Raw genomic sequence first — 13,548 nt, forward strand, 5'->3', positions numbered from 1 at the left:
ACTCTTTTTTTCCTACTGTCTTTAATTTTTTCCTCCTTTTACATTAGGTTTGTTGTTTTGTTTTGCTTTCTTTTTTAAGTGGGATTGTTTTGAAGTCGATGAATATCTTTTTTTCCTAACTCTTGTTTTTCAACTATTGACCTCCCAAGTCTTCTGACTGTGAAATTCCCGTCTGTGGTCATGAAAAGGCTTGTGAGGTTTCACAGGAGCCGCAGCGAGTATGGGACATCTTAGGCGGAACTTTGACATGGATTCCAGGAGGGTAGAAAAAAAAGCAAACCTTTTCAGGCTCTGTGTGCCTGCTCCTACCCAATCTTCTTTGCACCCTTTTTCTGCCTATAAATACCCGTTATGGGTTACACGCTTGCTTGCTCTACTTTGTGGATGTTCACATGCAGACATACTGCTCCTTTTCATAAACGCATAGCATCTATCTTACACGTACCCACCATCTATCTCCTTGTTCACATTGGCTGTCCCATCCACCTCCTTGTCTGCAGAATTATGTTCAGCAAGGTCCCGATTTATAGGAAATAAATAATGAAAATGGAACGGACTGGGAAAGATAATCGAAACATTCAAATTGTTATTTTTCACTGTACTTTCCACAAACAGAGCATTTATAAACACCTAGGAAAGGTGTTGGCTGATTCCTAAAAAGCAATGCTTCTTAAAACATTCTGAGTGGGTCTCTACATTGTATCTTTTCTGTTCTGTCTCTCCTGCTTTTTGATGCTCCAAGAGCTTGCCATTTTTAAATGGCAAATGATGCCATTATTATTTTTGTTCTTTTGGCTTCTTATTTATCCTGTCCATAATTACAAATTTAAATATGCCATCATTTATCCTCTATAAAATAATCCTAAGAATTATAATACAAGAAACAATCTTTGCAATCACCTTTTTAAAGGAAATAATCCTGCAGTTACTGAATCAAAATATTCTGGTAATAGTAATCATCGGATCACAGCCCAGTCCTACAGCAAGGGTGTTTTGGAGGAGGTTTCTTATACTTACTTGTAATTATTTTAGCCCCTTTCACAGGTCACATAAAAAGCTAATTTCAATCGCTGCTAATTTCCGTCCAACAAAAGTGCAGTACTTTAAACCACCCAAAATAATTGGATTCAAAACAAATTTAGGAAATTGAGTGTGTTAGAAAGCAAATAAAAATATCCTTTTGGTAAGGAGGAGGGTGAAAGTCGTAAAAATGGCCTTTTCTTTTTCCTCCCTTCTTTCCCCTTCACAACTTTGCCATTAAAGTTGCACCTACAGCTAGAAGTTTGTCCGTGAAAAATGGTCATTTTGTTTCTCTGCTCAAAGAATGTTATTAAAATGCTAATTTAAAAGAAAAAGGAGTTAAATATCTAGCGATGGTGCATTCTAATTGCAACCATAATGAGCTCTCTAAATGTGTGTGCCCCTGACACACACAGAGCATAAACAGCAGTAAACAGATCATTAGTACCCGCATTCATTTATTCTGGCGACCTTACCATGACCCCACCGAGGGTAGGGTGAAAAGCAGGTGGATCTGGCTGTGACACCCCCTAGAGGGATCCAGGAAATGAAGCTATAAGCGGTTGTCATGGAAACGCCTATGTGTGCAGATGATGTAACACACCGACAGGCTGTAGGGCTCCGCAACTGGGACGTTGCCTCTCCCTCACCGGAACAATCTTGAGGGTTAAATTATTCATTTCTTTAATTCACAAAGCAAAAGGAACCCTACTTTTCTTAGTGATGTGCACTGCCTTTCAATTGTCTAGGGTCTGTCTGGGACACGGTGACTTGTCTTCCCCTCTTTCTCCAAAACCCACCCCAGCTTTCTACATTCTAGCCCTCGGTCACTGAATCTGGCAAAATCAAGTGGGGGAAGGCAGCGGAGGTCTGACACCCACCACCTGTACTTAAAGAGAGAAAATATAAGGTTCTAAACTAAAATTAACAATATACACAATGTCCCTTCCTGTGGAGGACACGTTGACCAAGGACGAAATGTATAAGATGGCTTTGTTTAGATCAGGACAGGGTCGGGGTATGCCCCGGAAACTACCAAGCTGGTACGCGACACAGAGAACGTCAAGCAGACAGGCACCAGCCTCAAATGAACACATCATCCTGGCAAGGTGCAAGGAAAAAACGATAAGAGTAAACAAGCATCTGCTCACCCCCTTCCATGTCCAATTGAGAGAATCGAGATTAATAAAAATAATTCTTTGGAGAATGATTCCACTCTATCCTACCCTGTTTTCCACCAAACAACCTCAATAACCTTAAGGCAACAGTAAAATAACTTTTCTTCTTTTTTTAAAGGAAGCAGAAAAGATGATCCCTGGAAATTATTTTAAAATAAAAAATATCTTGGCCTGTGCCTCCCCCCACTCCACATCCCCTCCCCGATGCACTTTAGATGAACCTGTGATATTGTAGCAATGGCCCTTGAAGTGCAGTGGGGAGGTGATTTAGGAGAATATTAAAGGCAATGTGGAGATTCAAGGCGCCTCTCTCAGGGAGATCTGGAGAAATACGCTGCACAGATGGGCCGAGCAGATTAAACATTTCCGTCACATTGTTTCCAAATTGTGTTGTGGTGCCTGAGGCTGGTACCGCGGTCAAAGCAAAACAGAGCGGTGCAGAGCTGCGAGCTGCGCAGCTTATGGAATACATATTAATACGCCGGTCTCACATGGTACCACAATTCTATCAGCTTTGAAATGCTGCTGTCTCTATTGTTCCTGAATTCTGCACTTGGCACCTTGTTTTCTCCAATCCGCAAAGTGTTTTCCTTCCCCTTATCCTTTCTCTCTTCTTTAGGTGAAGTTGAAGTTGGGTTTCTCTTTTCTCTTTCCTTACAGCCCTGTTTGCTTTCCCTCTTCCTTCCCAGTTTATGATTTTTCTGACCCACACGTTTGCACACCCATTCTGTTTTGCAAACACTTCCATCACCAACAGTGTCCATTTTGTGCAGACCCTGCACCACATTCCCCTGGCCTTGACTTGATTGTTATCTTTCTACACCCTGCTCAGAATGGAAGCTTAAGACTTGAAACTTGTCTTTCCTTACACTCAAATGCTCTCAGCTCCTCCATTTAGCTGACACATTCTCTTATCCTCAGAACACTCAGCACCTAGCTGTGAGGAACACTTTGTAGAGTTGTTGCCAGGCACCCACAACTGCTTTTGCTGCACACCCCAGCCTCTCCATGTCCCCATACACTCACATACCTTCACCTGTATCCAGGTCCATCAAGCTTCAGGTGATCAAGTGCCCTGAAATGCAAGGAATAAAAGTGGTTCAATGGAGGCAAATTTAATTATTCATCTTTATTATGACCACAGACCAAAACTCTGAAGAATGGAAAAAGAGAAAATGGTGGCCAAGGACTTAAGACAAGGTGTCAAATATCCTGGAAAGGCTGCCAACCTGCCCAAGGTTTCAGCCAAGCACTGAGCTCAGATCTTTTCATGGTTCCAGCATCACTAATCCACCATCCACCCACTGACCATTTCCTCTCTCCCCCTGGAAAACTTCTTCATGAAAACATGTGAGCGGAGAAACTGGCACCTATTTGCCTGTGGTGAACAATTCCTGTTTCCAGCCTTGTTTTTCTCAGCAGTTGGAAGGGTGCTGAATTGGAGCCCTCAATCTATTTAATAATTTATGATATCCTAAGAAAGCATTAAATTTCCAAAGCTGGATTTAGAGGTAAAGAATTTGCAGGCCAATCTGAAGTAAAAATACAATATTTTGGACTGACCCTGGAGTATTACCAGCTATTCTGTTTAAGAATTCAAATTTCTCATCTTTACTAATGATAATGTATGATGCACAAGCATTAATAAGAGAAATAAGCAATCATAAACCAATAATTCTGCGATTGATTGGTCTTTCCCACACATATATCAAACACGTATTGATCTTTTGTGCTAGGGGTTGATTGATTGTTCTCGTGAAGAGGAAGTCTCTTGTTTACAAGCACAGATACAGTGAACTTTGACAGTTAAAAGAACAGAAGTGTGAGGCATTTTCTGGGACTCTTGTTCCATAAAGGTTTATTGAAACCCAATTCAATGTGAAAAGAGAATGTTTCTATTAGGAATATTCTCAGGAGAACTGACAGTCAAGCAGCTTGCTCCAGAAGCCATCATATGGATTTGAAGGGAAGTTATGAGAAGACACCACAACTTTTAAGCCACAGTTACAGAGATCAGTCAACATCTCTTTAGAAGTGATAATCAAGCTCGGTCAGCCCTTGGAGAAAAAAACAGACTCTACAGCTGGAAGGTTGAGCCTAAGAAACCCAGTAAGGAGGAAACCCAGGATTCTTAATTCTGTTTCAGTGTATTAAGAAGGAGGTTGGGGCCCAGACACACTGGGCCAAAGTGCAGGTCCAGACTTTAAAGGCATTGTATCCCCCCTAGAACACTGGTTCCTAAACCGTGGAGAGTCAAAGAAGTTTTGCAAATCTGGTGACCGGCCTCGGCCTCGCCCTGGGGATGAGACACATATACACGTGCATACAAAATTTTACACCAACTTCAGAGAGTTCATAGATCCCTTAGTGTCCATCCATAGACAGACCGGAAGTTCACAGACTCCGGTTTAAGAATCTGTGCCCCAGGATGGTGAGTTGCTTTTGTTGGAACAGCCTAGGATTCACTGAGCCTAGAAATTGAATTCTCATCCCAAGACAGGATGGTCATTCCAGGTCATGTCTGTGCTACTCCAGGGGAGCCATGGAAGAGTTTATACAAATAGGAACCAGCAGGGAGGAGAGAAATTAAAATGTAGCAATCATGGAGTAGGGGTATTTAATCTCTTTTAAGGCTTATGATAGGCGCCTGCTGGTTTTCCCCAGATATCCCCTGACACCTACTGACAGGGTATTTGCAGCACCACACAGGGACTCAGTCCCTGTGACAGGAGGAGCACTGAGGAGGTCCATGATAGCCTTGAAACCATAAACAGCAATAGGAAACCACTTGAGGCAGAATCAAGCTGTGCGTCAAGCCCATTGTTGGTGGCCATACTGCTTTTTGTTTATAGAATTTGCTGTTCTTTTTATGGCAGGTTTGGTAGGATTTTTTTTCTCGTTGATGGGAGATTAGCAGCATAAATCCTTTTACAGCAATGCACAATCCCCCATAAACACTTTTGATTGTTGCTGAGGGTGAGAGCTGCCTCTAGTTCAGGTGCACTCAGTGCTCTGCTCCTCCAGAGCAACAACTCCTCCAGCCAGATAACGAAGGCCAGATAGCCAATCTTCCTTTTTAAGTCTCTTCCATTTGAGGGGGCTCAAGGAAGTGGAGCAAGGTTGATGTTGAGAGAAACAGATATTTAATCAATGCTAGAAATATTTATGATAAGAACAAACCACATGTTGTACTACCTTCCAGTCAAAGGCTTCTAAAAAGACTACGGCAAGAAGCAAGCACCAATGTGAAGGGTTTTGCTTTTTTTTTCCCAAATAGATTTTTATCTTCATATCTAGAGCATCTGTAATTAACAATTTTGTTTAATTAACACCTTGGTTCTACCTACCCATAAACAGTGTATATGGAGTTACCCAGTGGGGCACATGCATAATTCTGATGCTCTAACATTGTCACTTGTAGGTGTGTGATCCCATCTTGATGGTAGGTCCACTTCTACATTGAGCATTTCAAGTCTTCTGGGAGCCTCTCAGTGTTTTTCCAGTCTTTCCAAACATCTGGGAACAGAGAAGTCAGAGTTTACTGAAAACATTGATCCTAGGACTTCAGTTCTCTCTACCACCTTAAAACTAAAATCCAAGAATCAGCAACTTAATAAAAATGCAGTAAATTAGCACCTCTAGACAAGAGCAGAGTTCATCCAGAGCTGGGGTCTGCCTGGCTGAGCCAGTACTCTTTCCATTTTAATAGTTTAATAAAAATTAGCATAATTAACAAACATCTGTATGATCCAGAGTGGTGCAATTTGGCACTTGGAAACGAGGGCTTAAACATGATTGCTGTGAGTTTAATGTTGTTTTAATTCTTTTTGGCACTGCACAGTGAAATAAACGTTTGGTGGTGATAGTTCTCGGCCGGATCTCATTTGCATTTTTCTCCCTTTGATTATGAGCAATTGTGGACTCCCCAGCAATTCATCAAAGTAGAAATTATTTTAAAATACCTCATGGTGTTCAGACTGGGCTAGAGCAATGCATGAGGGTGGTATGGAAGAGAAGGCTAGAAGTTTTCCATTCATGCTTTCAGCATCTCATCCCTGCAGCCCTTTTTGTGTATCCAGCCAAGGGATAGAATCTGGAAAAGACAGTCAGATCCCAGTACCTGTAGGTGCTTTGATTAAGCTCCCAGGCTCCCACAGCAGGATACATATGGTCTCTGAGACTGTGCCATCCTCTTTACACTTTTGCCTGCTCTTTTGTTTTGAAGGGCAGAGAGTTGATGTCACTAATTTCAGCTCTCACTGCTGCAGAGTGGCTACTACAGCTGCAGTCACGCAGGGTCAGTGTTCCCCTCGAGCAAGAGCAAACTGCCTGGGAGTCCAGCTTTGTGGGTGCCCTGCTGAGCCTCATCTGCTTGCTGTTTACACTCTCTTCGAGTTGGCAAAGAACACCTTCCCAGGCTTGGTCCCTACTCCTGGCATTACAGCTAAAAGGGGATGCTTCAAAGCGTGAGCCAAAGACAAAGGTCTTGAACAGTACACAGGGAGAGGATCTGGGCCCCTGCGGGTCATCTACAATGACAGCATCTGGCAGGTAGAAGACCAAACTTCACACATGTTTAAGCAAGTTGACTTTGATCAAAGACTGTCAGACAGCATTGTGCCTACCTTCTGCCTGTGAGATAGCAGAAGACCTAAAAATAGAGTTTTTATGAGTTGTAGTGAGAGGGGATGACAGAGCCCATGTTTCCCCTTCACAGCGAGGCCCTGTAGACACAGACACTCCAGCAATGTGGTAAGCCAAGGCAATGCTACGATAAAACTTATGACAGAAGTTGCCTTGACTTCAATATGGAAAAATGGACAGCAACATAATTTGTACCAAGAGGAGCTTAAAACCCTCCTAACAAGCTTAGGCTAAAGAATTCCTCTAAGGTAGTATGGATTGTGAGGGGAAGTTGCCCTGAGGGAGGGAAGGAGAGATGGTAGACATATTTAAGTCTCCTTTTAAAAGGCAATTCCCTGGTCCATTAGGATCAACTCAGTAGTCTTACTTCTTATGGCATTTGAGACTGTCTTCATGGTATTTAAGGAGCCATTTGGGAAGACTGTCTCGAAAGACGGTTGCTCTTTTCCTGCCACTACCAATTAAATCACCAAGGGAGTGAGTTAGTTGTGACTAAATCTGCTCAACTGAGAGTACAAATCCCCACTGCTGCCTTCATTTCTTCATGAACTCATTCAGCAAGTATTTATTTGGTCCCACTCTGGGCTGGGTACCATGGTGGGTGCTGAGAATACAACAGCAAACGAAACCATCAAGGTCTCAGCTCTCATAGAAGTTTCTGTCTAGTGATTGACGCTGAGACAATCAGATACAGGGCAGCCCGATGAGCTCATTTCTAGGGAAAGCCCAGGGCAGTGAAGACCAGCTGGCTGGGGCTCCCCCACACAGTCAAGAGATAGTCAAGAAGAAGCATCCGGAGCAAGTGACTCAGGAATTGAGATCTGAAGGCTGCTAGGGAGAGAGCCCCATGAAGGGGAATGAGGAAGAACAGGTTAAACAGGCAGAGGAAAGTCTCCATGGTGAGAGATCTGTGACTCGTGGGAGTAGCTGAGAGGAGGTTCTGCTTTACTGGAAGGTAGCACTGAAGTTAGGGGATGAATGACAATGCTGGGCAGTGAATGGGGTCACATCCTACAGGGCCTTGTCCACTTTGTTAAGAAGTTAACAATGAGCAGTGGAAACCACTAAAAGATTTCAAACAGAGCAGTGACATCATCAATATGCATTTTAGAAAGAGTTTGGCTGCAGAATGGAGAATAGTTTAGAGGAAAACAAGAGTGATTGTTTTGTAGTCCTCATGAGAGAGATGACAGTGACATGACTGTAGAGTATTGGCAATGGGAATGGTGGATGGATTCCAGAATATTTTGTAGATAGAATTGATAGGATCTGGGGATTTAATGGAAGAGGGGGGTTAAATTGGGAACGACTCCTGGAGTTTCTGGCTTGGGTAATTGAGTGCGTCATTTGACTACTTACTGAGACAGAGAACCCAGGAGGTAAAGATAGTTGAGAGTGGGAATGAGGGTAGAGGCAGGATGATGAGTTAAATTTAGGAGATGTTGAGTTTAAACTTGATGGACATGCACTTGACTATTGGAGTCCAACACTTAGACAAGACATCCGGGCTTGGAGTTCTGGTTGTGAGTCATTATCACAGAGATGGTGGTTGAAACCACAGAGGTGTATGAGATTGCTCAAGAAAAGTCCATCTAGTCAGAAGAGGAGAGGGCCAGGACAGAACCCTGGAAAACAACTGCATTAAAAGGAGGGATAGAGGGAGATGAGCCTGCAAAGGAAAATAAGAAGAAGCAACCAGAGAGGTAGGAGGGAAATCAGGAGAACGTTCTTATCATAGAAACTAAGAAGAAAGTGCCTCAAGAAAAGTCAAAAGTGCCCACACTGCTGAGAGGTCAATTTAAGGACTGAGAAGTACTCATAGAAATTGAGCAATAAGGAGGTTATAGGAAACTACGGAGAGAGCTTAGGTGGGCTGATAGAAGCAGAAGCCTGGTTAGAGTGGCTTGAAGAGTAAATAGAACGTAAACAGTTGAGGCAGTTAAGAGTAGTAAGCCCTGTCAGTTAGTTTGCTGTGTTTAGAAATCAGCATAAACCAGTAGAAATGGGAAGTGGACATGCAGTGGAGGCTACTTAATTGTGGTTTTCAATTAAGTGCTGATGGAGCCATTTATACTGGAAGCAGAGGGCAGATGTCACAGATCCTCATCACTAATAAAGAAAGGGGATGGGTTACAAATACATGTTGTGAAAGATAGTCTTAAACCAGAGGAGGGAAGCCTCCCCCACTTCACTGGGAAAGAAGGATGGGTGTCAGTATGGGTAAACTCCTACTTTGGTGGCTGGAGACTGACAAATCTGATGGCTTCTCTTTTCTCTTTGAAGGTGGAGAAGAGGTCATCTGCTGAGGGAGGGGGAGAGGATGATGGGTTGGAGGAGGGGAAGGAGGAAAATAACACTATCGAGAGAGACAAAAAGTTCACTAGTTAATGCCAAAGACTGTGGATTTTAGGTGTCACCAACCTGGTTTTCTTGTATTTATTTTTTTCCTAGTAGAACTCAACATCCAGGTGTGCAGAAACAGACAGCTCCATGCTACCCCAAATCCAGTCAGACTGGAACATGAGATATTTCTCATTCTTAAAGCTTTATCCTACATTTTACTTGTTTCAGAAGAAAACGTTTTCTGGTGCTTTCATGAATAGTCTCATAATGTTCAACATCTGTTGTGCTTTTGAGAAGCTCTTCTGTTTTCAAGGAGCTCCATCTTCAACCCTTGTTTGCGCCTCTCTTGTGCACTTATATCTCACCTTACATTAACATTATTAATGTACCTGCCAACCTGCCACCTTTTTGGTGGCATCTAAATATCTAATGTTTAGATCACCTACTATGTACCGTGTACATTTAATTGTTTATATCCCCAGAACAGAGGGGAGGGATGATTTTAAACCTACTTCTACAGAAGAGGAAGTTAAAGCTAGGAGAACTTAAGGTCACATGGCTATTAAATGGGCAAGTAGGGATTAGATCCCAGCCTGTCCGTCTCCAAAGCCCATTACTATATGCTGTAAGTTCCCCAGGAGCAATCAGTGTTCTGATTCCTCATTATATATCTCATGGGAACTGAAACAGCAGTTTGCACATGGAAGATGCTTGGTAAATATTATTGATTTGAACTCTGACCTGACCCCTATGGATATCTTTAATGTTCTGGCATTTTAGGCTGGCCCAACTTTCTCAGAAGAGGCCACACTACTCTGCTTGGTTAAAAAAAAAAATGCTCTTTAGGTTCAGAAATGGCATCAAACACTTACTCTGTATGTGCTAAGTTTACAATGTAGACAGGAAGGTGGGAAAATGGAAGCAGAATTTGCTTTCCTTGTCTAGGTGACTTTTTAAATTTAATAATCCTACCAGGAGTGCTAAGGATTCTTGACAGTGGTACCAACAAAAAGCCCATCTAACAGAATCTCCCATGCAGTCACTGTGAGATCAACAAACACATGATGAAATGTCAGCTGAAACTATCCTCTTTTTGTGTTTCAGGAATATAACATGTATGGCTGGTGGGTAGGAGAACTGAACAGTCTTGTTGGGATTGTCCCAAAGGAGTACCTCACCACTGCCTTTGAAATGGAAGAAAGATGAAGCCCAGGTATCAGAATCATTGTGAATGAACTGCCTGTTAGTTGAGTGGAATTTGTTGGCTGAGCCTTCATTTCTCTGTGAAAGATGAGTGTTGCTGTTTAAATAGCTTTTCTTCATTTCCAAAGGTGATGCTGATGATTTACCATTGAAAGAAGATGAGTCTGGAATTGTTTTTCCTAAATTGGGATACTGTGTCAGGATTAGGTTCAACTGCAAGTGACTGGAAACTCAAAATAGCAGTGACTTAATTAACATAGAAAATTATTTTTCCCTTCTGTAAAATCTGGAAGTAAGTGGTCCAAGGGATCTGAGTTCCAGGTACCTTCTGTTTTGTTGCTCCACTGTGTGTGGCCAACATTCCAAAGGTTACTTCATGGTCCAGATGGATGCTCTAGCTCCACCTATCATGTCTGTATCCAGCAGGGAAGATAAAATGAAAGGAGAAGGGCACACCTTCTCTGTTTAAAGACATTTCATCAATGTTACATACACTACTTCCACTTATATCCCACTGGCCAGAACGTAGGCACACAGACACATCAAGCTTCAAAGAAAGCTTTATTCTAGATAGCCATATGTCCAGCTTAAAAATGGGGAGTTCATTATTATATTAACAAGGAGAATGGATATTGTGGGACAACCAGGAATCTGTCTACAAGATGGATCTGGGTCTCTTTCTACCGAGCCTTTAAACCCTGAGCACGATTTCCCAAATGCCACCTATTGAAAATATGACTGGCCGAGATTCAGAATCCAGTATGAACTTTCCTGTGGAACATAATCAAATTAACTTTTAAGTAACAAAGAATGTATCAAGCTTCATAAGCAGGAAGCACACCATGTTTTAAAACAGTGTGGGATGAGTGCTTGGTTTGAGTGGGGTAACAGTGGGGGTCACTTTGGCAGAGTGGGTTTGGTTTAGAATCAGGATGATGGTGGAGAGCACCCAAGCTTGTATGGTGTCGTTAGCTCCATCTTCCGGCGTGAAATGGGAGCAGCCTTTATTTTGCTAGTGGTGAAGGATGACATCAGTGTGACAGTGACACAAACTGTCCTTGGAATATTCCAGACTAGGACCCACTCTAGTGTGCAGCAGAAGCCGAGTGAATTCATTTAATAAAATATATAAGGAGAGATCTTACTCTCCGATGCCCTTGTACAGCCATATAGCACCAGCCAAAGCCTATCGCTCAAGATTTGACTTAATGTGCCTTTTCCCAAAAAGGATTCCATTTCCTGGACATGAATGCAGAGGAGGTTGAATTTTTCTGTCAAATCTAAACAAAATCACCCTACTTCACTTCGTCCTTTATTTAAAGTTGTTTATCTCCTCATTCTATTTTGATCCACAATTCTACATCCAGGAAATTATCCTACAAGTATACTTGCACACATGCAAAATGATATACACACAAGTTTGTATTAACAAACAACTGGGAACGACCTAAATGTTCAACAGAAACCTAGTCAAATAACTATAGTACACACATAGGATTGAATGCTATGCAGTAGTAAAAAAGAAAGAGGAAACTTTACTGTAACATTTTGAGATATGTTGGCAAGTGAAAAAAAAAAAAAAGCAGTGAAGAAGGGTGGGCCTACTTTGTGCCATTTGTGTAAAAAGAAGGTAGAGACTATATGTGCCTATTTGCTTTTATATGTATGAGATAACTGTGGAAGGAGGGGTAAGAATATGATAGCATTGGTTGCCTCCAAGGATAGAGAAACTGCATGACTGATAAAGTAGGAGAGAGACTTTTCACACTACATTCCTTATTTCTTTTATATTTTGAAACATGAAAGCAAATTTATGTATTTTCACTCCTTTAGGACACATATTATTCTCTCTGTCCTGCCTGTATGAAGAAGCTGATCATCAAGAGACCCCGCCTCTTACCCCACCACCCCACCAACATCATGGACCCTCTCTTTACTGAAGAGACCCAAGTGACATTTGTAGTGACTGTAACCACCAATAAGGCAAGTGGGAATAGGAACATTCATTTAACTCTTTACTAAACCAGCCTTGTCACAGTTCCTCCTCACCTCTAAATGTGTCCACACATCTACTTCTGCCTTTTCCTCAGGCTTGTCAGAGACAGAGAGACAGAAAGAGAGACAGAGAGAGACACACACACAGACACAGAGACATAGAGACACAGAGACAGAGAGACACAGAGGCAGAGACTCTTGGAGAAGGAAGGTGCTGGTTGTTTGACTGGTTTGAAAAGCACAAATAAACTTCAGATTTGGATCCTTGCTGTGTCTGATGGTGTTGAGTTTCTTTTTGTAAAAGGTTATCAGAATGCCAGCTCTGGGCATTCTCACCACTTCCAAAATAGGAAAGGATGGCAAGGGAGAAACAGTTCAAACAGAGAAGAGGACGTGCAGTTTCTTTCAGGGGCAGAAGCATCTCTGGAGTCCAGGTCTGCCTTGTTCCTGGTCAGCTTCTCATATGTCCTCTAGTTGGCTAAGTGTTTATGTTATTCTTGTGTGCTGAGTCTCTGTGTGAAATGAGACAGGGGCAGAAACAAGTCTTTGGAGTCAGCACATTGGAGAGTTCCCTTTTGGGCCTCGGTTAACAGCCCCTACTAGGTTCTGCACCACAAGAGTGGACTGAGGAAGTGCTTTAAGGAGGGCTCCTGTAGACACAGCCCTTGCTTCTCCTTCCTGCTGCCTGTCCCTCACACTTGTTAAAGAGGTAGCAAAACAAAGTGATGAAGAACATAAACTAGAATCAGACAGCCTGGGAATAAATCCCAGTTCCTCCACTTCCTAGCAATGTTCTCTGGAATGAGTTACTTGGACCTTTATGCCTCCATTTCCTACCCTTAGAAGGAGTACATTCCATCTCATTGGGCCATTATGAAGATTAAAAGATTGGAATATGTAACACACTTGGAACAATGTCTGGCACATAGTAAATGCTCCAAAAGTGTTGGCTATTATGGCTACTTGACTCCATACAAAATACTTTCAAATATGGGCAACTGAGTAGCTATAGAAATTTTATCCCTAAAACTGCCTCTGCAGAGAGTCCCTGGATTGACAGTAGCCTTTCTCACCTCCATAATGACTATATTATAGCCCTGGAGTAAGACACCAACTATATTACCTAAAGAGAGAAATTAGGGAGCAAATGGGGATGTCATCTGTG

The 13,548-nt window shown here is 42.3% G+C and overlaps 1 protein-coding gene across 2 annotated transcripts in view; it reads left to right on the forward strand.

Moving 5' to 3' along the window:
* SKAP1 (src kinase associated phosphoprotein 1) overlaps positions 1-12,839 on the forward strand; it is a 294,181-nt gene extending 281,342 nt beyond the window's left edge. The window contains exons 12-13 of one of the 2 annotated variants that reach the window (XM_037808263.1): positions 10,290-10,398; positions 12,222-12,838. In XM_037808263.1, the coding sequence (XP_037664191.1) occupies positions 10,290-10,391 (102 nt within the window). In that variant the 3' untranslated portion in view covers positions 10,392-10,398; positions 12,222-12,838. Of the gene's footprint in view, positions 1-10,289; positions 10,399-12,221 lie in introns of both variants that reach the window. The other variant, XM_037808264.1, reaches the window with a different exon arrangement.
* The last annotated feature ends 709 nt before the right edge of the window (positions 12,840-13,548 follow it).

This window comes from Choloepus didactylus, chromosome 18, assembly GCF_015220235.1.
Source record: "Choloepus didactylus isolate mChoDid1 chromosome 18, mChoDid1.pri, whole genome shotgun sequence".
NCBI classification, from domain to species: Eukaryota; Metazoa; Chordata; class Mammalia; order Pilosa; family Megalonychidae; genus Choloepus; species Choloepus didactylus.